Raw genomic sequence first — 27449 nt, 5'->3', positions numbered from 1 at the left:
GTCAACTCCAGCCCAGGTAGGTCTCAGTTTTCTGAAAACTAGAGATTGAAACAGATGGTTGCTTTGAGGACATTAATGAAAATATTGGTTCTAGGAAGGTGCAAAATGCTTGCCATGTTCCCAGCATCGTCTTGTCCTTACCTTTCTGGCTGCTTTCTGGGAGTTTTTCAGCCGGGCTTGGGCTCGGGTGGTTGGAACCCTGGACGTGCTTAGGGAACCTGATGCAAGGAACAAGTGGCAAGAACCCTCCCTCAGGGCTTAGAAGGCTCCGCCCATTGTGACATGAGCTCCGCCTCTATGACAGCAGTGGGCATTCTCCTCCACCTCCCTGACCGGGCAGCAACTGAGAAGATCAGAGACAGGGGGTGGAGGGCTTTCCAGATGTGTCAAGCTTGTGAGGCCATGGAGAGGTGAGGAAGCCAACCTCAGTACATTCAGCTCTTTGGAGAGAATGACCAAAGGGAGGCGGTTCAACCCGCCTTTGGACAAGGTTGGAAGATGGGTAAGGAAGATGGCCTCCCTAGAAGCTTCCTCATGGAATGTGGCTGTCACTGAGGGCGCAGAACTGATCAGATTCCCTTCTACTACCTATGGGAGCATAGCCTTTGACGAGTGCCTTCCTTTGGCCTTGGTTTCTCTACCTGTCAAATGGGAAGCTCAGCATTCTTTTGAGGACTGAATGAATGCACGCGAATCTGGGGGAGGCTGCCCAAATCTGTAATCCTAATACTTGGGAAGCTGAAGCAGGAGGATTGGGATCTTCTAAGACATCCCAGGTTGCTTAATAAGACAGAGTTTCAGAAAATAAAACTAAAAAAGACAGAGGAAGGACACGGAGAGAGAAGAGAGGCATGGGGAAACAGAAGGGAGGGAAGGATGTGGGAATGAAGAAAGAAGGAAGGAAGGAGAATGAAGAGTGGAAAGGAGAAAAGAAGAGGAGAGAAGGAAGGAGGAAAAGCCAGAAGGAGGAAGGAAGAAAAGGGGAAGGAAAAAGGAAGAAAGGGGAAAGAAAGGAAATGCTTGGCATAGTGTGGGCTCTTGCGAGTGCTCGTCGGGCAGCAACTGTCACCTACGCAGGCGTTCCCATTTCTGAACACCTGTCTTGTAGTACTACATCCCTCCCTACATTGTGAGCTGTTTCTTCCTCCTAGAGAACCAACTCCATGGGGCCTTTGTCACTTTTCCTCAATGGCGTTCCATCAGTACCTAGGGTAGGATCTGGTGCAGAAGGCACACTCATTATTTGTTGAATGAAGAATTCTTAAACTCCCAAGTCCTGTCCGATTTCCATCACCAGACGATGAAATGGACAGAGCCTAGGAGCGTGTCCTTGATCACAACTGGAATCTCCGGACTTGAGCTATCCTGGCACGACCCCTGTCTATTGACATCGCAGACAGCCCAGTTTAGGCGTGCTGTTGTTCTAGGGTCGTCTAAAAACATTTGCAACTGTCTCCAGTGTGAGGTCTTTTCTTTGTGGCCCAAGGACTTTTTAATATGTACATTCCATGCATTCTCAGTTTCCCAGGTCCAACTTCCTCAACTTGTTCAGAAAAGGGGAATTCCTGGGTCCCCTTCCACTTTCACAACCAGAGGCAGATTCTGAGAGAAGATGGGTGTTCAAATCACTTAATCAATAGCATGGGGGGAGATTTGTGAAGTTCTTTTTTTTTTCATGTGTATGTGAGTAGTGTATGAGTGTGTTCACATGTGTGGGCATGTGTCTGTGCACACGTGTTTGTGGGGGGCCCAAGGCTGATGTCAAGCATCGCCCTAAACAGCTCTTCCCCTTGTACACTGAGGCAGAGTGTCTCACACTCCAGAGTGCTCTGGAGATTCCGTGTCTGCTTCTTGAGGGCTGGGTAACAGGTGAGCTCCCGCTCCAGTCTGGCTTTTATGTGGGTGTTAGGGATCTAGTCCTCAAGCCTGCACAGCCAGAGCCAAGCTCTTTAATCAGTCATCTCTAGTTCCCAAATGGAAATTTTTGTTTGTTTAAAAGAAAAAGATAAAGGGAAAAGATGTTGGCAAATTTGGGTCTTTAGAATTTACAACACCGATCACACTCTCTTCAGACTAAGGCAAACAAGTTTTGTCTAATCTTGGCTTTTTAAAATGGAAAATGAAATATACCAAAATTAGAGCGCTGCCGTGAGACTAATTCATTCTGAAGGGCAGAGGTAGGCAAAATAGCCAATCAGCACTTCCTAACTGTAGTGTATCTGTATCTCATATTCATGTATTCACACATACACATACACACACACGCATTCACGCATGCACACACACATGCACGCACACACACGCACGCATGAGCACACACACCGTGAAATTTCCTTAATTCTATTAAGATCAAAAGTAATATGTGGGGTATATAAAATAAAACAGAAAAGTCTAACTAAAATAAAATTTAATAGCAGTATAAATATAAGTTAGAATAAGAGGCTGAGACTGAGCAAAAAATTTAATCTGGGTTCCCTGGGAGCCAAACTCAAACGGGAAGTAGTATCAGCCACATTTTAATTTTGTTCTATTTTAGTTTAGTTTAGTTATTTATCTTTTGAGATAGGGTTTTACTATGTAGCTCTGACTGGCCTGGAACTCACTATGTAGTCCAGGCTGCTTCAAACTCACAGAGACTTGCCCGCCTCCGCCTGTGTCAGCCCCATCGTCATAATGGCCCATGCTGAGAAAAACATTTCTTGGATTAAATGGCTACCCTTTTCTGTCATCTAAATATCAGTTAGGTTTGCGTTTGACTGACTACAGGAATGGAGATGTAGCCCATCTATATATAATATATAGCCTGTGTCATATATTAGCATGTGCAAGGCCCTAGGTTTGGGCTCTGGTCACCAGCATGGTGGGGATGAGACCGATAGTATCTTAATCAGACACAGATTTGTGTTCCTTGTTAAATAACAGCAAAGTTGGGTACATGTCGTTGTGGCATGAGTGAGCATCTTTTGGGTATATACCCAAAAGTGATATTGCTGGGTCCTGAGGTAGACTGTGTCCTAATTTTCTGAGAAATTGCCATACTGAAATCCAAAGCAGCTGTACCAGCTTGCACTCCCACTAGCAATGTAGGAGTGTTCCCCTTACCCCACATCCTCTCCAGCATAAGCTGTCATCAGTGTTTTTGATCTTGGCCATTTTTACAGGTGTAAGATGGAATCTCAGAGTTGTTTTGATTCACATTTCTCTGATGGCTAAAGATGCTATGCATTTCCTTAAGTGTCTTTCAGCCATTTGAGATTCATCTGTTGAGAGTTCTCTGTTTAGGTCTGTACCCCATTTTTTAAATTGGATTTTTTTTGATGTCAAGTTTCTTGAGTTCTTTGTATGGATATCAGTCCTCTGTCTGATGTGGGGTTGGTGAAGATTTTTTTTCCCATTCTGTAGGATGCCATTTTGTCTTGTTGACCACATCCTTTGCTTTACAGAAGCTTTTCAGTTTCAGGAGGTCCCATTTATTAATTGTTTCTCTCAGTGTCTGTGCTACTGGGGTTGTATTTAGGAAGTGGTCTCCTGTGCCAATTCATTCAAGTGTACATTCCATGTTTTCTTTTATGAGGTTCACTGTGATTGGTTTTGTGTTGAGGTTTTTGAACCATTTAGGCTTGTGCTTTGTGCATGGTGATATGGATTTATTTTACATGTTAATATCCATTTATGTCAGCACCATTTGTTGAATATTCTTTCAATATATTCAAACATATGTTGAATATGTTTTTCTATTTTATATTTTTAGCCTCTTTGTCAAAAATCAGGTGTTCATAGGTGTGTGGATTAATACCAGGGTCTTTGATTTGATTCCATTGGTCCTCCTGTCTGTTTTATGTCAATACCAGGCTATTTTCATTATTGTAGCTATATAGTAGAGTTTGAAGTCAGGGGTTGTGATACCTTCAGAAGTACCTTTATTGTACAGGATTGTTTTGGCTATGTTCATAGCAGCATTATTTGTAATAGTCAGAACCTTGAAACAACCTAGGTGCCCTTCAACCGAAGAATGGATAATGAAAATATTATACACATTGGAGTACTGCACAGTGATAAAAAAATGACATCTTGAAATTTGTTGGCAAATGAATGGATCTAGAAAAATCATATTGAGTGAGGTAACCCAGACCCAGAAAGACAAATATAATAAATACTCACTCACAAGTTGCTTTTAGTCATAAAGCAAAGCAAAGCAAAACAAAACAAACAAACAAAAAAACCAAGCCTACTGTCCAAAACCTCAGAAAACCTAGACAACAAAGAGGACCCTAACCTAAAAGAGACATACATGGTTCTACATAGGAAGGAGAAAAAGACAAGATAGTTCAAGTAAATTGGGAGTGTGGGGGTCCCGGAGATTAGAGGGGAAGAAGGAAGGAAGGGAGGGGAGCAGAGAAAAATATATAACTCAATAAAAACAACAAAAATAAGTCCCTTCTTAAAAAATAGCAGCAAAGTGCAGAAGCAGGCAGATGAGAGGTGGGACTCTGCTCCAGGAAGTTTTCCGAGCCCTGGGTTCTTTCCAGCATTCTGTTCAGCCATCTTCATCACCGAGCTAGTCTTCTCCATGTAGTAGGGAGTCTACATTCCAGGCAGGAAAACAAGAACAAGGGACCACAAGAAATAAGGTATCTGTTTCTCAGGAAAACAACCTTGCAGGCTCGTGGGTTTACATAGCCAATACAGCTTCAAGGGAGTATGGGAAGTTTTTTTTTTGTTTAAATCAAGTACGTTGACATTCCAAGTGAAGTCAGCTTCTGTTATGAGATAAAGTGAGAATGAGCACATCGTAGGTCAACATTTCATGCCTTCCCCAGCCACAAGTCCAGCAGGGCAGCCTGGTAAGGAGGAGTTCGAAGGAGAGGCGCAGTCCGTCCACATCTTAACTGGAGCTTTTGGCAAGAGTCCTCCCTGCTGTCAGCACCTAAGAGCGTGAAAGGAATAGTGCTGATCGTGAGGTTTCCGGAAGGAACTCTAGATGAGTGGGGAAAATTAAAGAAACCGTTGGCTGTGAGTCAGCTGCAGCCCATCTGCGAGGACAGTAATTGTCCCATTAGAGGTGACAGTCATTTTGCAGTTGACCTTGCTGCTTGTACTCGGGCTGTTGCCGGGCAGGAAAGGCTTTCTTTCCCTCCTACTTACTTTCATTTTCCTATTTAATATTTCAGTCACTGACTGACGGAAGGCCGAGAAGATTTCACCACCAACTAGTTAAAAAAGCTGTATTTCACAGTTACACTATCCAACAGAAGGGTTTATTCCACAGCTATCGTGTTATAGCCATTAAATATATATTTTAAAGGAGTGAAATTAAAATGCCAGAGCCATATTTTAACAGTGATTTAGTCCATAGACTTGCAGAATATAAGTGAACTCAAGCCAGTTGTCAGCTGATGTGAACCATCATCCCTGCTGTCAAAGCAGCCTCCGCACCAGCCTGGGGCTCAGGGCTTTTCCGAGAGGGTGGCAACATAGTGGGATGGAGGGAAAACAGAGAGAGGCTCCACTTGGAGCCTGTCTGCACTACTTATATTGATCTTTAAAAGTGATTGTCGGGGGGGGGGGGTTACTGGGGATGAGACGGGGGATGGGAACATGAGGGAACGATGGCCGAGTGGGGCATGGAGAAGGAGAGCGACTAAAGAGATATCCTGATAGAGGGGGCCATGATGGGGTTAGGGAGAAACTTGGTGCTAGGGAAACTCCCAGGAATCCACGAGGATGACCCCAGCTAAGACTCCTAGTGATAGTGGAGAGGGTGCCTGAACTGGCCTTCCCCTGTAATCAGATTAATGACCGCCCTAATTGTCCCCATAGAATTTTCATTCAGTAACTGATGGAAGCAGATGCAGAGACCCACAACTAAGCACTGGGCCGAGCTCAGCTGAAGAGAGGGAGGAGGGTGTGTGTGTGTGTGGGGGGGGTGTGTGTGGGTGGGTGTGTCAAAATCATGATGGATAAATCCACAGAAGTTGACTCAAGCTCATGGGAACTCACGGACTCTAGACGGACTGCTGGGGAGCCTGTATGGGACTGACCTAGGCCCTCTGCCTGCGGGTAACATTTGTGTAGCTTTGTCTGTTTGTGGTGCCCCTAGCAGTGAGACCAGGATATTCCCTGACACATGAGCTGACTTTTTGGAACGTGTTTCCTAGGATGGGATGCCTTGCTCAGTCTTGATGCAAGGTGGAGGAGCTTGGTCCTGCCTCAATTTGATATGCCATGCTTTGTTGATTCCCGTGGGAAGCCTTACCCTTTCTGAGGAGTGGATGGGGCTGAATAGAAAGGAGGCAGGAAGGAAATGGGAGGAGAGGAGGGAGGGGAAACTGTGGTTGGTATGTAAAATAAATCTTAAAAATTTAATAAAAAAAGCGACAATCTAGAGATGAGCTGGTAAAGGCATTTACCACACAAGCTGACGACCTGAGTTCAATCCCTGGAATCTTGTCAAGGTAGAAGAGAACCAACTTCACAAGAGCTTTCTTTGACCTCCACAATGTGCACTTTACATGCACATACCATGCACACACATGCATGCAGTAAGAATAAGTAAACTGTAGTGTTTAGGGCCTTGGAGATCGCTCAGTCAGCAAGGTGATTTTTTGCCTTGCAAGCATGAGGGTCCAAGTTTATTTCCCTGGCCCCATAGAAACAAATGGTTACAGCAGCGCCTATGTGTAGCCAAGCGCTGGGGAGGTGGAGATGGGCAGATTTCTGAGGATTACTACCCACTTAGCACACACTTGCACAGATGCCAATCAAAAGCCCCCTGAACATAGAGTTGTATTCTAACATGGAGGAATGGAGAGAGAATTCCAGTTAGCCAATGTCTTCAAAAGGGAAGAGAGTAGTTGGGGAGATGGCTTGGTTGGTAAAACACTTGTCTTGAAAGTGTAAGACCATGAGTTTGCTCCCCAGAACCCACATATGAGGCTGGGAATAGTGGCACACAGTCGCAATCCCAGTGACAGAGAGATGGAAACAGACACAAGATCTGCAGGTTGGCCAGCTAGTCTAGCATGCTTGGCAACCTCTAGGGCTGAGAAATGGGCTGGACACAAGGCTCCAAGTGCCAGGGCTCCCAGAGAGGACGTCAGACCACACAGTTCTGTGGTCGCCCAGTACCTTCACTTGTACTAATTTTTGCCACTCTTTGCCAGAACATGGAACATTTCCAGGTTCCCTGAGACCTTGAATAGGAAGAGGCCCTGGTGGCTTGAAATGTTTTTCTGGAAGGAATACTTCAAAGTTACATGGGTTCTTACCATTCCCTTGGCACACCAGAAGTGCTCAAACCATCTTTTATCACTTTGCAGAAAAAGCCCATATTTGGCACACAGATTCGGCTGTGTCTGGTTCTAATCAAGGCGTGTTGTGTTTCCAGTTCCCTCACATTGGACTGGTACAGAAGACACCAGAATCCACCACGAGTGCTACCCTGAAGGAGATCCACTGCCCACACTTGTCTCAGCAGGTAGAGATGAAGCTGCCGCCAATATACAAAATCCGAGAGAAGGTAAGATAAATGCGGGCCCCACTTCCAGGATCCCGGGGCTTTTCTGAGGAGGCAGCATTTTGGTCGGACGATGAATTCATTTGCCCATGCCATACCCAGGTTCCCTGTGATGCTCCCAAGTGCTCTACAGCTAGAGCTGCTTCCTGCTCTAGCCGAATGAGCCGGGATTCTCCACCTGAACCTTTAGTCATTGACAGCCATGGTCTGCCTCCCTGGTCAGTTCATGAGTGACTGCCCCACCTCAGTAGTGTGAAGGAGGAAGCAGAAGGGTTTTAATAGTGACCTCAGTGGCACTCACTGTGAGCCTCAACTCAAGCTCCAAGCTTCTGGGAACCCAGCCTCAGGGGCTTCTAGGATCTGGTTAGGTTTCCAGGATTTGGTTTCTGCCATCCTTATCAGTCAGATAAGAGGTTGGCTCCTGTGCCGTCAAAACTCCTTGCCAGCACTGGGTTCTGTGCATCTGTGCCCTTTTGCATCTCTATCTCCGAAGACATTTTGAAAGGGAATTATTCCAGTGTCAAGGATTTGGTAATAGGGTTGAGTTTGGAAGTCCCATGCCTGTGCCCACATCCCTCCTCTGGTGCTGTTCGCTCCATGCTGGTGATGGATCCTTGGTCCCACCCCTTGTCCTTCCCCACCACTGTGCCCCAGTCTGAGGGCATCCCGCAGTTCTGACATGTACCTTTTCATCTCTCTCCTCGTTCTTCTCCAGCAAGCAGCAAACAAAAGTTTCCCCTTCTCTGTGCATGACAATCGCTACAGTTTTGAGAACTCTGGATACTATTTTGACTATGTGAGTACTTCTCGGCAAACTGGTAGGGCCTCCGCGATAGCTCAGTGGGAGTGCTCTTGCCTAGCGAGCAGGAGGCCCAGGGGCCCATCCCTAGCGCAGCCAGCAGGCAACTGGTAGAATGGGGAACAATGATGGGTCTCTTAATTTCTAAGGTGCACAGGTTACAGAAAGTCCTGGGTTCCTTAAACCTGGAACTATGTAAAAACAGCTAGGTGTTTTCAAGAAGACTCACAAAAGGTCGCAAAACAAAGGCCCTCTCTTGAAGCTCTCTGAGTTGGGTGGAATTAAGCCTTCTGCCTCCTTACACGCACAGGCCAAGCTTACTAAGTGTCTGCCTTTGGAACTGTCTCTTTTGCGATTCCTCGAGTTATCCCAGGGGTGCCAAGTTTCCTGCCACTGGAGAGCCTAAGGTCTGACAGCACTTGTTAGCAGCTTAACAGAGCATTGGGTGTAGAGCAGGCGTAATTTTCAAATTCCTAGTAGTGACAGGAACATTTAAAAACCCAGGGAAATTGATAAAACAGATGTTCTACTTAAAAAGTTTCAACTTTATGTTACTATGAAGGTAACAGATTCGATAAAACTTCAAACTTAGAATTTCCCTTTTCTTGGGCTGTTGCCAGGCACCAAGTGTTTTGTATCTTTGTTCCTTTCGAGGCGCTGTCGTAGACATTAGGTCACAGCTCCCAACAAGACCCCACTAGACAAATCTAGTTCTCTGCAGTGTAATGCGTTGCCAAGCTAGATCACACAGTCAGCTGCATCTTGTTTCTTTATAAAAAAAATAATTACATTTTTTATTGTTTGGGAATTCCATACACGTATATAATGTGTTTTGATCTAACCTACCCCAATCCTTCCCCTCCAGTTCCTCTCCTATCCCTGTGCCCACTTTTTTTCTCTTAACTTCGTGTGCTCTGCTTTAAACCCACAAAGGCCACTCCAGATGCACTTTGAACTTAGAATATTTTCAGCTTCCATTGGGTTTATTGGGTCCTAAATCTAAGGGCATTTGCATATTTTATGCAACTCAATATTTCTTCTGAATTATCAATTCAACATGTAGAGAAATTCATATAAAATTACATATACTCGTGTGTGTGTGTGTGTGTGTGTGTGAGCAGAAGCACGTGTGTATGCATGTGTGAAGGTCAGAAGACAACTTGCAGTTGGTTCTCTCCTTCCACCATGGAGGCTCGATGGAAAGAACCCTTCCCTGCAGAGGAATCTCATTGGCCCCAGAAAAATTATTAACCAGTTATTCTACATTTCTTTTTTCAAACTAAATCCTTAAAAATATGATTTACATGTTCCTAATCTCAGTTTAAACTGCACACATTTAAATGCTCAGTAACTAGCGGCCAGTGGCTGCTACACAGGACGCCACAGGTTAGCATATATCAGGCAGAAGAATGTGTCAGGCAAGCTTCAGGAACACTTCCCAGACTTGAGAATCCACTTGACAAAGGGGCTGTTAGCAGCGCCCTTTGTTCATCAGGCCTTTACTACACACCGGTGTTTCCCACTATCTTGTCGCACTCCTATGGGCTAATCGCTCATATCCTTGATACAGCAATGAGCAAACTGAGAACCACTGAGATGAAACATCATGCCCCAAGAAACCTTTCCCTCCACACAACCGTGTTCCAAGTAAACAGAGGAGTTTAACCTGAAACCCACTTTCCTTTGACAGAGTACTGAATACAGAGTCAGAATTTCCACCTTGTCCTCTCCAAGTGGCGTCTTAATATTTTCTTCACAATAAAAGTTTATTTTTATTTTACTGTTTGTGCATGAGTGTTTTGCCTGCATGAATGTCTGGGCACCATATCACCATGTGCATACCTGGTGCCCATGGAGGTCAGAAGAAGTTGCCAGATCCCTGGAACTGGAGTTATAGATGGTTGTGAGCCACCATGTGGATGCTGGGAATCCAACCGAGGCCCTCTGCAAGAGCAACAAGTGCTCTTAACTACTAAGCCGTCTCTCCAACCCCACTTAATACACTTTCCAAATTGTCACAATAGCATATGCTCATCAAAAAAAAGTCTAATAAGTGATGGTGACATGACTCAGCGGGTGCTTGTTGCCACCCTGGAGACCTGAATTTGATCCATGGGACCCACACAATGGAAAAGATCAAACTTTCACAAGTTATCCCCTGCCCTACACACACACACACACACACACACACACACACACACACACACACACACACACACACACACACACACATTTTTTAAAAGCCAACCAAGATTTATGTAAAATTACAAATAAAATTTACATTCTTGTTTCCCTTTTCAACACCTTACCCTGATGACTAACTGCTGATCAGGGTCTAATGGGCAGATCCACCGAAGTGTTATCTTGTCAATGGCACAAGCAGGCTTCTTTCCATGCATCTTAGGAGGGTGATGAGAGCCTCCAGGAAGGTTCCAGAGGTTTCCCAGATTTCTCTGTGTTCCAGAAGAGTTTCCATCACCTTAACGTTTGAGTCTTCAGTTTATGGTGATTTGGTAGAACAGGACCTAGGACAGCGCCAGTAGGTCAGTAGCATGGTTTGCCTACTGCACAGGTAGTCCTAACTAAATAATTTGGTTCACAAAACTGCTTAGGTTTGATGCACTTCTTTAGAATGAGGTTTTTGAATTTTTATCTTGACTACTAGTCTGTCTATTTAAGCCTCATGCTTCCCATTGCATAGAGTTTAATGATGTGTTTGCCTAAAATTTATCTTGTCCATTTCAAATTTAATGGTATAATGCCAATCAAAGTACCAGTACTTTTCTAGTCTTTAAAATGTTCTTCAGTTGACAGTTGAATTCAAATACTTGTCATTTTTGTTAATGAGATTATTAAAACTATGAATATCCTCTAGTTCTGGTTATACCAAGAAGATACTATTATTCAGACCTAACTAATAATGCTAATATTGTTTGAGTATTTGAACAGAGCTAAGGCTCTCTGCAGGGGTTGCTTTTTTCTTGGAGAAATCTGCAGGTGATCATTTTTATATCCAGAAGGTTGTGCCTTGTTAATACACTTTTTAAACATTTACACTTGAAGGTAACTACTAGGGAAATATCAGAAGTCAGAATGAGCAAATAAATGAACAAATAACATTTAGGCAAACACATTATTAAAATCTGTGTTAATCAGACCTAATTTGTCTGATTAGTATTTGCCTCCAAATACTCTTTATTTAATTTTTAAATTCTCCTTTAACAGAGCTATTTGGAAGATTCCTTGCATTTCTAATGTGGCCAGAATTCATTAGGTTACATATTTGCTGCTGATACCTGATTTTGGTGTTACATTAAGTTTGATGGAGGACACTCTGTGATTTTGACTTCCTAAGTAGTAGAGATTATTTTTGCATGTAATTAATTTTAAAGTGTCTCATTAGTGATTAAAAATGTTATATAGTCCCTCATTCAATTGCAAAATTATTGTCTGAGGACTATTAATTATGTTATAAAATATTTTTTACTGTTTGTCTTGGCCTGTCAATTTCTGTTTCTAAGAGTTCCTCCTAAATTCAACACTTTTTGGTTTTTCTTTAAATAGTTTAGTATCATGTCTTGTTGCATAAAAATTCATGATTGCTTTATTTTTATCTTGATGGCATCGCCATTTACCACTATGAGTTTCTGTTGTGGGATTCTGCACACTGTGTAAAGAGGTATGGCTGTGATTGGTGTCATAAAAAGCTGGACAGCCAATAGCTAGGCAGGATGTATAGGCAGGATTCCAGGAGAGAGAGAGAGAGAGAGAGAGAGAGAGAGAGAGAGAGAGAGAGAGAGAGAGAGAGAGAGAGAGAGAGAGAGAGGAGAGAGGAGAGAGGAAGGAGGAGGAGGAGGAGGAGGAGGAGGAGGAGGAGGAGGAGGAGGAGGAGGAGGAGGAGGAGGAGGAGGAAGAGGAGGAGGAGGAGGAGGAGGAGGAGGAGGAGGAGGAGGAGGAGGAGGAGGAGGAGGAATAAAGATTTGCAGGAGACACAGTGAGGAAACAGGAGGTGCAAGATGGAAGAGAGCTAACACCACATGATAGAACATAGATTAGTATAAATAGGTGAAGTTAAGTTATAAGGACTAGTTAGGAACAAGCGTAAGCTATAGGCCAAACTTTTATGATTAATAAGAAGTCTCCACGCCATTATTTGGGAGCTGGCTGGAGGGACAGAAAACTACTTGTTACAAGTATCCATCAGCCTATGTGTGTGTCTCTTTTAGCCGTGACTCCTGCCTTGCTGTGCTGTTTTACAAAGTGTAGTTCCTTCGTCTTTAGAAATTAAAATTTTTATTTTTACTAATCCTTTGAGCATTTCATATACACATGTGGTGCATTTTGATCATATTTTCCCCATTCTCTCCCCTAACTCCTTCCAGATCCACCTCCCAGCTCCCCACCCCTTCCCAACTTCATGTCCTGTATTCTCATGGCTATATGAGAGTATCCCCTGGAGCCTCTTGCCTACCATGGCCATACCCTTAAAAAAAACAGACCCTCTCTCTCCCAGGATCCATCAACTCTTTATCCCTCAGCGAGGGGTGGGAGCTACTGAGTCCCTCCTTACTCCATGCTGACCTGTTGACTAGCTTGATCTTGTCCAGGTCTTATGCTGACAACCGCAACAGCTGTGAATTCATAAGTGCAGTAGTGCTGCCAGGTTCAGGCTATGCTTTAGTCCAGTCCTCCCTGATCTCTGACTCTCACAGCCTCTCTGCTGTCTCTTCTACAACTGTCCTGGAGTCTTGGTGGGAGGGGGAGAGATACAGATACCGCATTTGTGTCTTCATGAACTTTTGTCATGTTGCTTTGGGTTTGTCTTCCTATATAAACAGGGTGCAGCCAATGAAAAGGAAAAGCGATACCCGAAGGCCACTGTTTCTCTGTGTAAGAATTTAAGCCATTCACGTTATTAGGACAGTTACGAGTTTCGGTCTTATACCTGTCACTCACTTTCTAGTGCTTATCCATCACAGTCTTGCTGTCTCTTTTTTCCCTCTCTTCCCACAGTGCTCTGGCAATTGAACTTATCTGCTTATTCTCTCTTCTGCTGACTTTTGACTAATAGCTACCTTCAAATACAAATGTTTAAAATGTGCACTAGCAAGGCACTACTCTGTGTGTACAAATTGAACACCTGCAGACTTCCCCTAGGATAAAGAGCCCCTTCCAAGGGCCTTATCTCTGTTCTTTTCTCCCTGGGGCTGCCAGGGTGGTGGCCTTGACTGGCTTCTCTCAGTCTTTGGATAAACCCCATTTCCATCTGTTGCTCAGCCACTGGTCCTGATTGCTCCAGTCTGACTAAAACCCTACAACTTCCTTCCAGTCTCCCCTCACCCCCTCTTCTGCTTTCCTTCCCCCCCTTTCCCTTTCCATGACCAAGCACTTCCTGCTCGCTCTCTTTTGTTCCTTCTTCTGAGTTTTCCATATATTTTATGGCCACATGTGCAGAAAGTGTCTTGACTTATATTGCCACCCGCTTTCCTTTCAGCTCCTTCCTATATTATTTTTTCTTTTTCTTTTTCATTTTCCTAGAATATCCTCAGATAACTTCTCCAAAAGATGCCATGTGCCCAGCCCTTCTTTTTGTCCCCCCAGAGCCTCACTCAGCCTTTCTTCCCTGCCCTGACTCACAGGCTGGTCTGTACAGACTGTTCAGCAGGAGTCATCACACTGCCCCTGGGTGTTTCCCACACTCTTCCTACAGTCTGTAAATGCAGTCATCTGGGTATCGGTGGGGGTTGGTTCTGGGATCCCCTGTTGATATCCCAATCAGTGGATGCTTGTCTCTTCTAGACAATGGCGTAACACTTACATATTACCCATGTTACCCTTGCTAGACTACTTACGATGCATCGTAAATGCTGCACAAATAGTTTTAATATTGTTTAGGGAATTATGATAAAGAAAAAGCCTATCCACGTTCAGTTCAGATGTGATTGAAGTATTTTTGGTATACACACACACACACACACACACACACACACACACGCACTTTCCATCCCCAGTTAGTTGGATTTGAGGTTGGTTTAAGTAGGGAGGCAGATGCCAGCTCTGGTTTTACGTAGACTCTCTTACATTCTGATTCAAGCATCCTATCAGGCTCCGTTGCCTCCTGACTGATGGGCCCTTGTGAACAGCCTTGTTTTTTTGGGTGCAGACTGTGGAACCTCTGGTTTTACCTTTCTTGTCTATAAAGTCCAGTCCCCTTCGTGGCAAAGAACACTGAGAACAGAGATAAGGCACTGCCAGGATGTTGTCGACTTTTAATGCTCAACAAGTTGGCTTTTTATAACAATTGTCTTATGTATGCCTTTAATTATATGCATGCTGTTAGCTGGTTTCATTGAAATCCTCAGAACTATGTGGCCTTGTGCATCTCTCCCCTAATCTTGTCTCTCCTTCCTAGGGCTTGGGACGGAAGAAGATCTCACCAGAGAAAAGGCAACACATTTCTAGGAATTTCAATCTCTGGGCCTGCGACTTCATCCCGTCACATTTTGATGGCCTTTCAAATACCAGAACATCATATGTACACAAGGAAGCCATGGTCATCTCAACTTTCCGACGCTTCCCTAGATGTTACGATGAAAAATGGAGTGCCTTCAAGTTTGTTCCCCGCAAAGCCTACACAGAGTTTTTGGAAAACCAGCCAAATGAGGAGCTTTCTGATGACACAAAGGCTGTCTCTCCACAGGAGCCCTAATCCTTCCAGAAGATTCTTGATGAAGTTTGTGATGTCATCTCATCAGCCATTCATAAAGTATATGTCTCTGATCCAACACTTTTGTAATTTTCATAAGGTTGAAGATATTCAAATTCTTACCAAGCTGTGCAATGCTATACACACATGTAAATAAACTACTAAGATTGTCACGTTTACCTTTGGGGGAGTTAAAAAAATGTGTACTTCATATATGATTAAATTTTCATTCTGAAATTCCAAACAATGCAGAGGAGGCAAAAATCCCCTCATTTCTGTTTTAACTCCAACCCTTGTCCTGTCATTAAAAGTCATTCAACTACTTGCTTGAATTTAATGCATGTGCATCCAGACATATGCATATAGATACATAAAAACTTGAGCGGATGCTACGTCTCACCATATGTAACATTTCATAGCTCAGTTTTGCTATCTAGCCATGTACTTTGGTTTTCTTTCAACATCATATAGAGCTTGATTTCTTTTCTTAAGAACTAGGTGATGGGCTAGAGAGACGGCTTAGTGGTTAAGCGTGTATACTCTTCGTGCAAAGGAAACTCGTTTGAATCTCAGCACTCACACTGGACAACTCAGACCCCTGGAACTCTAGCGCCAGGGGAACCTCATGAACTGGGGCCTTCACAGGCATCTACACTCATGCGCACCACCCCCTACACACATAAAAACAATAATGTGACTCTTTAAAAAGTTTTTAGAAAGAACTAGTCATGCTTCATCTCCAAGTGTGGGTTCCCACTATGTTTCTAGAAATGATTTTCTTTTTAGTAGGCAATTGGACTGCTAATAACTGTTGGAGTCCTTCTGCAGCAACTGTAGTCTCCTAGAGAGAATGCTCTGTGGATACATTCGATCAGCCTCTTTGGGTGCATGCTTGTGTGTACCTCAGAAGCACATCACAAAAGTTTAACTCATGGGTGTGGAATTGGAAAGAATATGTAATCCAACATCATGACTAAACTGCTTTGGAAAGACTGGGACCCATTAATCCCCTGCCAATTGTATCTGTGAGTCTGCATTTTTCTCCCCTCCCATCATCTTTATGGGTGTTTCTAGGTGAAAAGACAATGATTTTGCTTCTATTTTCCCCTTTCTTCTTTGCACATGTATGTGTGTGTTCATGTTTATTCAAATGTGTGATCAGTTGTGTGTGTGTGTTTGAGTGTGTGTGCGCGAGCATGTATGTGTGTGTGTGTGCGTGCCTGCACGCACGTGTGCAGACCAGAGGTTGACCCTTTCACTTCGTTCAACGAGGCAATATTTCTAAATCAAACCCAGTGCCCCCTATATGGCCAGTCTCTCTATCCTGTTTCCCCTGCCTCCACCTTTGGAGACTGGAATTATAGGTGAGCTGCAACACCATCCCAGGGCATCCACACAGGCCTCCTCACACTGGCATGGCAAGAGTCTTAACCAATGAGTGCCTCCCTAACCTTAGTTTCTTAATTTATACCATAATGTTATTGTTTATGATGGGATATTTTTTATTTGTAACTTCAGAACAAGATTGTCACGTAAAAAAATAAAATCTATTGTCAATTTAATAGGAATTTCCTCAAATGTAGATGCTAATTTATGGGGAAATTGCCAACTTTATACTGTGGTGTATCTCCCCCTTTATTTTAATCTTTAAAAAATTCTGAAGCCCCCTATCCATGCTGTAGTGTTCTTGTGCAGGCCTTAGGCATACGGTCGCAGCCACTGGGAATTAATATGTGCCATCACTCTGTCATGTTCTGAGAATACAGTTTCACAGCAGTCATACACTACCTTTGGCTCTTACAATCTTTCTACATCTTTTTCAATGGTGATCTCTGAGGCATGCGTGCACACGCATGTGTGTGTGTGTGTGTGTGTTGATATAGATATTCCATTTAGAGATCAGTACCCCATAGTATTTTATTATCTGAACATTGACCAGTATTGGGTCTCTGTATTAATTGTCATCTATTGCAAAAAAGAAGTTTCCCCGATGACAGTTGAGAGATACATAAGAACTTAGGGAAGAGTTTATTGCTATGCTCATTTAGTAGACTAGCAGTAGTAGGTTCTCCTAGAGGACCTATGTCCTGGTTTGTCATGGGTTTTTGTCTCAGTTAACAGTACTGGCATGAATTCCATCTTATGGAGTGGACTTTAAATCCAATCAGAATGTCACTGGTTACTTCCATAACATTTGTGCCACTATTGCACCATCGACCGTATCTTGCCAGGCTACTCACTGCTGTAGCTTGGAGCTGGATAAGACAGATGATAATTTTCCTCTTTCAGTAGTTGTCCATAGCATCCCCATCACGATAAAAGTGATCCAGGAGCGATAAAGCTTCCAGGTAGGTACCAGCTTGACTTTTCTGTCCTATGACTCCATTAAGAGGCATCTTTAGCAATCAGGGCTGGCTTTCAAGTTATGGAAGGTAACTAAGAACAATGGCAATATCCCGTAACGTTTGGGTGGGGGTCTATGGTACCCCACTGATCAGGATTTCCAAAAGCCCACCTGTTACTGAGCTTTTTATTTGATAGCCTATGGTGTCTAAGAGGAGGATTGCTCCCTGTTACAGGATAATTCCATTTAAATTCCACATACGAACACACACGTATGCATGCATGTGCATGTGTATATGTGTGCGTTTTAAGAAAATTTTTACCATAACAGGCTTCCACATGGCATTTTCAAAGGTCTTTAGTGTTATCTCTCTACACACTCTGTCCTGTGTCCTGTCTTTCCATCCCCCACCCCACCAAGTCCTTTGTGCTACACTGTACCCTAAGCCCCTCCATACCACCTGTGATGATTCCATCTCTCTTGAAATTCCCCCATAGCATCCGCATATGAGAGACAACATACACGTCTGCCTTTCTCAATCTGGGTTTTGGTGGTAATTTTTAATATTTTTTTTAAAAGATTAACTATGATTAGGAAGCAGTTAATGGTTTCCATATGTAAATCTTGCATTTGTCCGCACAGCTGTACTTCTAATAAAATGATCTAAAGAAATAAAAATTAAGTTCTAGTAATTTTCCATTTGCTTCTCCCTTCTTTTCCATGTAAGCAATTTTGTCTTTGGCTAAGTAGTAACTTGGTATCATTTTTGACATGTTCTTTGGGTAGGTCCAGATATACTTTTAACATTAGGATTAATAAGACTTTAATTTTATTTCTAAGTTTATAATGGAACCCAGAATCCCAACTTCTATTGTAGGTTTTATAGAATTATATATATTATCTAATTGAACATAATCTCTGATACTATTATTTAATTTTTTCCTCTAACGCATTTTTTTGGGTACATGCATGTTGAGTTGTTTTTTTTCTAAGAAATTAGGACTAAATAGTGACAACAGCAACCATGTTCCTCGGGTTCTGACTATAATCCTTATTTTTCTCCCAGGGCTGGCTCTAGACTGACTTTGTGTTCCTTCCCCAGGCAGCGTATGTATAGATTCTCTCATACCTCCTTTCTTTATCAACAATACCATAGTAGACACCATCCACTCTTGTTCCTTGCCTAGAAAATACACTTATAATTTGAAGTCATTTACTAGTATTTACAATTTACTCTTTATCTGTGTGCATGTGTGTATGTGTAGCACCGGAAGTCGATGCCAGGAGTCTTCCTTGACCACGCTCCACTTTTATTTATCCAGACAGTTTCTCTTTCTGATTTTTATTTATGGATCGATGCTGCCTGATACTAATTTTAGTGGCTAATGTTCTGTCATTCCCCTCCCCTCACTGTCCTCCTCAGGTACAGCACACACATTTTGATTCTCGTTTTTATGTTCCTGGCTTTTGAGGGACATTGTGTGCTGTGTGTGTGTTCTCATACTGACTGTGGCGGGGCTATGGTGAGAGACAGGACAGATAAGTAGCTCTGGCTGTGGCTACTAACTACGTGGAGAAAGAGCTTCCAGTTTATCTAATACCTTCTTGGGACACTGCTTTGACCCAAAACCAAGTACCACTTCTCAGTTCATCCACCTCAACAATGACTTTGATTCATTTTAGTACTTAGCAGAGAGAATGGTGGGGACCAGACAAGGCAGAAGATCTCTGTAAGTAACCCCACCAAATGCCCTTGCTCCAATATCTCCCCAAATCCTTGCCAGGACCAGTGGAACCCAAGTTCCCATATTTGCTGGAGACTTGACTTGGGGTCTGTCTTCTTTGCCTTAAGAAACCAGACACTCTGGAAGTAATCTAAACATAAACACGATGGGAGACAAGCACAAACAGTGAGATGAAGTTCCGCTGTGTGTTGCCTTCCAGCCGCTGCTTGTCTGAGGCCGGCCCTCCTCCTGTCGGAACTGGAGATCAGTATGGGTCAGAGGGGTGTTAGCCAAGTCATCATCAGATCCCAGAGACATTCTCCTTGAAGTCAGCAGGCTTGAGAAGAAGAGAAAAATAGAGAACTTTCTTAATGTGTGGGTCAGTGTAATTGCACGCTGCACCTTGGTTGTAACCGACACTCTTTTGTCTCCTACACTGTAGGAAAGGCAGGCTGAGGAAATTTCATGTTCACAAGACAGACTCTTACAGATGGGCTCAAAGAAACAAGAGGACTAGCAGACCCTGTTTTATGCATCACGATCAGGTAACGTGGTAGTATCCGCCTGCTTCTTTGCTGAGGGTACCTTGCAGGCACACTCTCTGGTTTCCAGTTTCAAGAGGACTGTCTGGTTTGGTTGTGGTTCATTGAATAGGACACGGTGGTGAGACCAGAGCCTCTTTTGAAGTCTAGTCCTACTTTGTGCGCCACTCACCTGATGCAGATACAGTCATTGGATGCTTGAAAACCTTGGACTTGCATTATACTTAATTCCCAAATTCATGTCCAATACCTACATCCAGATGTGTGCACTTGCACACACACATGCACACACGTTACTAAAACGTGCTCAGAACCAAATCTGCAATTACATGGCGATTAATGAATGGGGCGGGCACGGTTATCGTCATGGAAACACTCCTCAAAAGTAGTCTTTCTTTACTTGTCTCCTGTGTAAAACAAATAACATCATCTAATTACCCACAATTCTTAATGCAGTGAACCAAGAACAAGGGGATACTTGACTTTAATGGAGGGTGGAACTGAGGATTCTAAACACAGTTCACTTTATGCAGATAAAAGTCTTCCAAAGATTAACACTATTCTAGTGAGTTGCTGTAGCCGACTCTTGGCTTTAGTGGGTCGTTTTGAACAGAGAAGTAAACAAGAAGTCAGTTGCAGAAACCCCGACTCACTAATCAATTCCATGCAGGTGTTTATAGATTTCTTTCACCTTAATGGATTAGCTTTGGACTTGTGCCATGCTAGAAATCACTTAGTCCCTAAGAGAGCAACTGATGGCCCAGCGGTCCCATTGTGGAGAGATGCTGCCTGATTCTTGTTCTAGAATAATACCAGGAAGCTCCTGTTACTTCCTTTGCATGTAGCAGGCGTATGCATAACCAATGAGTCTCATTTCTGCAAAAATGGGGCCTGGAGGTCCATGCGCAGCACAGACAAAGGGACAGAGTGGTGGTTTGCTGTGTGGCATGCCCTCTTCAGTGCTGTCTACTTTTGAACAGATAATCCTCTGTGGTTCATTTGAACATTCATGATTGTGTTGAAAAGATTATTTTTGTTACTTCCTTTTTTAGTATGCATGTGTCTGTGTGTGGTATATGTAAATGTTACAGAAAGGTATGTGTACATGCATGTGTCTGTATGTAGTGCATGTACATGCTCAGAAAGGTATGTGCACATGCATGTGTCTGTGTGTGGTGCATGTGCATGTTCAGATAGGTATGAGCTCATGGATTCGCATGTATGTGGAGGCCAGAATCAACAAGGTCAAGGGTTCACTTTAGGTATCTTTCTGTGTGGCTCTCCACCTATGTTTTAAGGCAGAGTTCTGCAAGGAAGAAGCAGCAACTTACTGTTTTGGTTAGGTTGCTTGGTCAGTGAGCTCTAGGGAGCCATTGTCTGACTGCCCCCACCCCAATACTGGTGTTTCAGATGAGCTCTGCCACCCACAGTTTTTAATTATTTTTTTAAATACAGGTTTGGGGGATTTAAACTCAGGTCCTCATGTTTCTGCTCAAGGCTGCCCCAGCTCCTGCTCAGTGACTTGGGACTGCCTTTGGCCAAAAGCGTTCTTCTGTGTGGCCTTGTTTTCTGTCTTCTACTAAGGCTGATATGACAGTGTTCTAGGAGCAAGCTTCACAGAGAGACTCACCCTAGTCACAGCTCCAGGGTGTAAGACATGTCACCACTGCCTCAAGGGTCAGAAAGAATAGACATTCACCCAATTCAGCTTTCCCCCCACCTACATAATGGGTCCATATTGAGGACTCCCAGGGAGAGAGATGGGTGTGGGGGAGGAATGGTGAACTAAAAATAGGATTCCCATATGTTCTGCTGAGTTCAGGGAAGGAACTGTGCTGTTATGGTAACACCCTAAGAACATCATATAACAGGCGAGAATAATCAATTTATTCCTTCGGGTTCTTGGAGGCTGCCCATCATCTTTGTTTGGATTATGACAGTGGGAGCCAAGGGTCTGGGAAGAGCCCTTTCAGCTCTGCTGTGAGCTTTGAGGCTTGGGGGTCCTTCCCAGCTCTGCCTTTCTCTGGTTGAAGCAGCCCCACACTTAACAAGCACACAGGGTAGTCGCTGCGCTCATCCTCCTGCTGGTGGAGGATGGAAAGTGCTGGGTAAGTGTGAAATGCGGAGTAGTGCCTTCAGGAGAACCCATCAAAACAAATGAAAACATCTTGTTTAACACCCAGAATTTCAGCAAACATGTTCCCAACACACCAAAAGGATCCCCCCAAATATTAAACAACAAATCAGCCCCCTGCCAGAGCCTGACTCACCAAATAAACGTAATGGGGAGAACTAGCTAGCTTGCTTCACCATGCCGGTCTGATAGCGTTGAATTAACTGCCGTGTGTGATTTCTGCAGAGGAACAGGAATTACCTCATTGTTCTGTCTCCTAATCAAAGTCAAACCTCCACAAGTTCCCAAGCCAGGTAGTACAGGCACAAAAGTGCAGACAGATCCTGTCCCTTGTCCCTTCTCTTCTTCAAGATCAAAGAGGTGCCAGCGAAAGAAAGGGACCACCACCTCTGCTTCCCACAGACACCCACCTGACTACACCAGCGTCATCCACCAGGGACAATCCTGCTTCCGGGGAGAAGAGCAACTCCATTCATCACTCACGTTGATGATGATTATGTCCACAACAGGGAGGAAAAAGAGAACATCGTTGTGCAATATTACAGAGTCTTCTGTGGCTAGAATTTCTGTTCGAGATTCCATGACTGGCCTCAGATGGAAGTGGAGAACCCACTCCTTCTCCAGCAAATATTAATGAGATTCCAAAAGAGCAGCAGGAAGTCCCCCATTTAATCGCACAAGAGATACACATTCTTGTTCCTCGAAGCACTAGTTGGCCCTGGTGATAAAGGCCTGTGATGATAACACTTGGAGGTTAGGAATTCAAAGTCATCCTTGGGTCCATAGTAAGTTTGAGGCTAGCCTGGGCTACAGTAGGCCCACTCTGTCTTAAAACAAACAAAACCCCAAACAAATATCTGGAAGCTTCTCCATCTTTTAAGGAAGAACTTGGCTTTGCTAGAGCATATGGATCAAGCATTGGGTATCCTTGACCAATTAGAACGGTTCAGGTAAAAGCAGTTGCTGTTTTCAGCTGAATGTGAGTTGACTGAAAGTTTATTTTCTACCATCGCGTTGTCCCTTCTTACTCATAACCCCCATCGTGCACTAAGCTCCCTCCCAAATGCCCCACTCCCTTTGAGACCCACTCTATATACCTACGCCACATGGACAAATGCTCAGGTGTTTAACCATTTGGTGACTGCTTAGCATTATTTTTCTTTAAAAAAGTTTTTCATATATTTTGATCGTATTTCCCCTCCCCCAGCTCCAGATCTGTCCCACTTCCCTATCTAACTTCATATTCTCTCTCCAAACAAGATAGACAAAAACATCAAAAAAGGAAATCAAAACAGACAAATTAAAAAAATAAAAAATCAGTAAGACCAAAAACTAAAAGTCTAAAGAAAACAAAAGACAAGCGTGTGTTACACACACACACACACACACACACACACACACACTCACACATTAAAAAAATAAACAGAAAAACATGGAGTCCTTTGCTGTTGACCAGGGACACGGGCCCTGCTCTGGAGGGTGGTTGATATACCCAGAGACATTTCATTAGAGAAAACTGAGTTTCCCCTTCCCAGCAAGTATCAATTGCGAATAGGCTCTCCGTTAGGGTTGGTGACTGCTTTGGGAGCCCTTCCTTGGATTTGGCACTGCTCTGGCCTCTGCATTACAAAGGCCGGCCATAACAGACCCCATCCTTGCTTTGTATCCAGACCTGATGACCTGTCAAAGGACTGCCCCTGCCCCTAGAAAGAGCCAAGATTTGACGCTAAGGATGCCACGTCAGTGTGGATCAGGTGAGGACGCTTTGAAAGGTCATAATTATAATTTTATTAAGCTGTGATCAGGGAGAGAAGATAAATGTCATAGCAATGAGATTAATATTGGATACATATTATATTACAGGATGATTATGAATTTGTGTTTCTTGTGTACATTCAAATTTGGATATGTATGAGGGAGAAAGCCGACTTTAATTTTTTTTATCTGCTGGGTAAGGAATTGATTTTATTCCTTTCTCTGCTAATTAAAGGAAAATTAGAAAAACAAGCTACTTACTAAAGCACTAAATACATTTTGATTACTTATGGAGATAAGCAGTTGTGTTGGTTTCATTTATTTATTTACTGAAAGCCTAATGATAGGTAAAATGAAGAATTAATAGTGTAATAGAGAGGGATAATGGAATTTTTCGGCAGCAGAATGAGGTCTACTGTTTTCCCAGCTTCCAGCCAGGAACACAATGCATTTGGTCTCGACCCATCCTAGGTAGTGTACAGCCCCTGTTTGAATGGAACCAACTGTAGGGAAACTGTGGAGGGGCAGGGAGGGGGCAGCAGGTGATGGCTCAGGTAAGTTCAGTTTAATGCACCTTAAGGAGGTTGAGGGAGTGTCTGGCATACAGCTGGGTGTGGTGGTTGTGATAGTTAACCTTCATGGTTTAGACAGTCTCCTTGATGGTTTAGAATCACCATGGAGACATGTTTCTGGGTACGTCTTTGAGGGGGTGTATCCAGACCACTCTGAATGTGGATGGCACCATCTCATGGCCTTTGAGGCCTCCAGACTGAAGAGAAAGGAGACGGAGAGCCGACCATCATCTCTTTTCTTCTTACCAAGGATGCTGTGTGACGAGCTGTTCACATTCAAGCCCTGACAGCATGGGAGACTGGGACAAGATGAGAAAGATGTTAAGAGAAGGGAGGGAGAGAGCAGAGGCCCTCCGAGATGATGTTTTGTTGTAAGGAGGTGGACCCAGGATGAGGCTGGAGGAAGTCCAGCAGCAACGGTCGGTCCGGAGATCCTCTGGGATCTTATGTAGAGCTTGGCAGATCGATAAAGGGGCAGGAGAAAATGGCTAAAGTGAGCAGAAACTGTTTCCGGAAGGAGAATGGAGATGTGCGTGAGACGAGGCTGGAGGCAAGACTGTTCCCTTTAAAGATTATTTTTACTTATACGCGTATAAGTAAATAAGTATATATATATATATATATATATATATATATATATATACTTATATACTTACTTATATCTGTATGTGGGTGCCCAAGGAGGCCTGGGGAGGACATCAGAACCTTTGGAGATGGACTTATATAGGCAGTTGTGAGCTGCCTGATGTGGTTGCTAGGAAGTAAACATAAGTTTTAAGCAGTAAGCACTCTTAACACTGAGCAATCTCTCCAGTCCAAGTGTGTGTGCTAAGACCTATGATGCTGACTGTTCTTCAAATTTCCTGAGGAGCCCAACTGGCATCCATTAGAGCCAAGGTCCCACTAGGCCAGCGTAGGTAAGATTCTGGAGGTGGGGATGCGTCAGCCTTTACATAAAACTCTCCAGGTGATTCCAAGGCCATCCAGGACTGGTAGGAAAACAAGATCCAAAAGAATTGAAATCAGGATCTCAAAAATCTGCAGCACTGGAAGTTAGGGATATAAGGGCCAACTGCACAGCGGATGAATAGGTAGATGTGACAACCCACAGAGATATACCACACTGCACAGCCTCAGAGAGGAAGGCACTGTGATGACATGAAGCAGCCTGAGGGAGACTCTGAGGACATGTGCTAAGTGAAGTAAGGCATACACAGAAAGAGAGATGCTTCCAAGTATTTAAAACAGTCAAATTCATAAAGCCAAAGGCTAGACTAGTGTTTACCATGGACTGGGGAGTTAGTCATCAACAAGCCAGAAATTTGTGTTAAGTGAGAATAATAAACTCCAGAGATGTTCTGTGCAACGTGATGCCTGGAGCCAATGATGCTGCACACCGTACTCTTAAGACTTAAGAGGAAAGATCCATACTAAGTACCAGAACTTCTGTAGATGCTAGAAGTAGCTGAGAAGGCTATGCCGGGAGGGAGGAGGTGAGAGGAGAGGGGCAGATAGGATGGGTCACAATGTGCACAGCACTTACAGAACCAGAATTCAGATTTTGTAAAAGTCGTATGTGTGAACTGGTTTGGAAATTTCGTGTAGCCAACAAAATTGAATATAGATTGGCCATTCCATTAGTGAATACAACATAATCAACAACCAACAGAAGAGTCTCAGGAGTTCAGGCTACAGGTAGACTCTCCTAGCCTGCAAATAACGTGTGCATGACATGGATGCTGGCTGGGATACCCAGAAAACCAGGATGAAAGGAAAGAGAGCAGGCAGGTCCAGGAGATGCGGGGACACAAAGACAGCCACATTCTCAGACCTGGAGACTCTGTTCTCCCCTTTCTGCTGCACTGCTGATACCAGCGAACACTTGTATTGTCACAGAGGATGACCAAAATAACATTCTAGAATGCATGTGCATGGGACTGTGATGAAGGCTGCTTTTAGCTCACTGGTTGAGGAGTGAAGCTTTGATGCCCAGCCTGCCCACATCATCTTTGGGATGGCAAACAAGTTCCTTCCAAGTCCTAGTTGTTTATAGGACTTACCTGTTAGCACTAAGTGTCACATGAGAAAATACATGTGGAATGCTTTCCAAAACACTAGATGCAGGGTGGACGTTCTACACATAGGAATGGAGCTCATTGACAGACCACTTGCCTAGTGTGTGTGAGTCTTAATCCCTCGCAGTAGAAGGCAAAAAGTGACGATTATCAAGAGGTCTGGGCCGGGGAGATGGCTCAGTTAGTATTGGCTGTGCAAGCCAAAGGACCTAATTTGATGCCCAGAACCTTCATTAAAAAAAAAAAGCCTGGTATGGTGTACACTTGGAAGCCTAGTTCTGGGGAGGAGAAGGCAGGTAAGTCCCAGGGGATTACCGGCTCTTTATCCTAATCCATCTCCAGGCCAATGAGAGACTCTGCCTCCCAAGAAGATGGACAGCCTTTGAGTAAAAGCACTTGAGGTTGTCCTCTGGCCTGCACACTAGAGCATGTGTGCCACCCCCAACATGAACATGCATGTGATGTATATACATATACACACATCAGGCTGATCTCGCAATGGCTCCTCACTTGATAGATGGAACACCAGGATGGTGCTGGTATTCCTATGTGCGCACATTATTTTCTGATTATTTGTAGAGAACCAGGGAGTGTTAATAAGGCGGGTAGTGGGACTGGGTCCATTGTGACTGTAGCACCTCTTCCTGCCTTGTTTAGGGAAAACCCAGTTATTCCATTCGCAAATAATGTGAACTCTCCCTCAGAGAGAGCCCTGAGCATGGCACTTGGGACGTTAGGTCTGTATGTAGGGTCTGTTTTCCTCAAAGACTACAGGCGTGGGGTGGGTAGGTTCCTTCCAAACCTTTCATCTTCAGCTGGCCATGGGCTTAGTGCTCTGTGTCCCTCTGGCCCCAGGAACAACTCACTGTGCTAAGGAATGAGCGTTTTCAGAACAAGTGACCACTAAACCAAAACCTGAAGAGCTGAACATTTTGAGCCTTCTGGGGTTTTGTTGTTTAGTCTTGTTTTGAACCAAATGGGTGTTATCCAGCTCAGCCAGCAGCCACTATCATTTTGCTGGCTAAAGTCGCAGCAGTGAGTAAAGACGCATCTGTAAAGGTGACAGCTTCCCGCTCGGGCTGTGTTTCTCTGACGACAGATTCCTGTCATTTGTTTATTTAATAGCTGTGATCACAGGTAGAGGAGAGAATACATTAGCTCTAAACTAAGCATACAAAGAAACACATTTCACAAGGCATGGTGTCCAGAGCTCACACACTACCTCCTCAGGATTATGGGTAAGACCAACGACTTCACAGAGCGTGCAGAAGCAAGCAAGGTC

The 27449-nt window shown here is 43.8% G+C and overlaps 1 protein-coding gene across 1 annotated transcript; it reads left to right on the top strand.

The window, feature by feature from the left end:
• Positions 1-451: 451 nt before the first annotated feature.
• Positions 452-15024, top strand: Tex36 (testis expressed 36). Its single transcript, XM_038317705.1, has 4 exons — positions 452-502; positions 7388-7519; positions 8232-8312; positions 14728-15024. The coding sequence occupies exons 1-4, from the start codon at positions 452-454 to the stop codon at positions 15022-15024; spliced, it is 561 nt and encodes a 186-aa protein (XP_038173633.1).
• Positions 15025-27449: the final 12425 nt, after the last annotated feature.

The sequence above is a fragment of the Arvicola amphibius genome, chromosome 1 (assembly GCF_903992535.2).
Source record: "Arvicola amphibius chromosome 1, mArvAmp1.2, whole genome shotgun sequence".
Classification (NCBI taxonomy): Eukaryota; Metazoa; Chordata; class Mammalia; order Rodentia; family Cricetidae; genus Arvicola; species Arvicola amphibius.
This window is presented reverse-complemented; position numbering and strand designations above follow the sequence as displayed.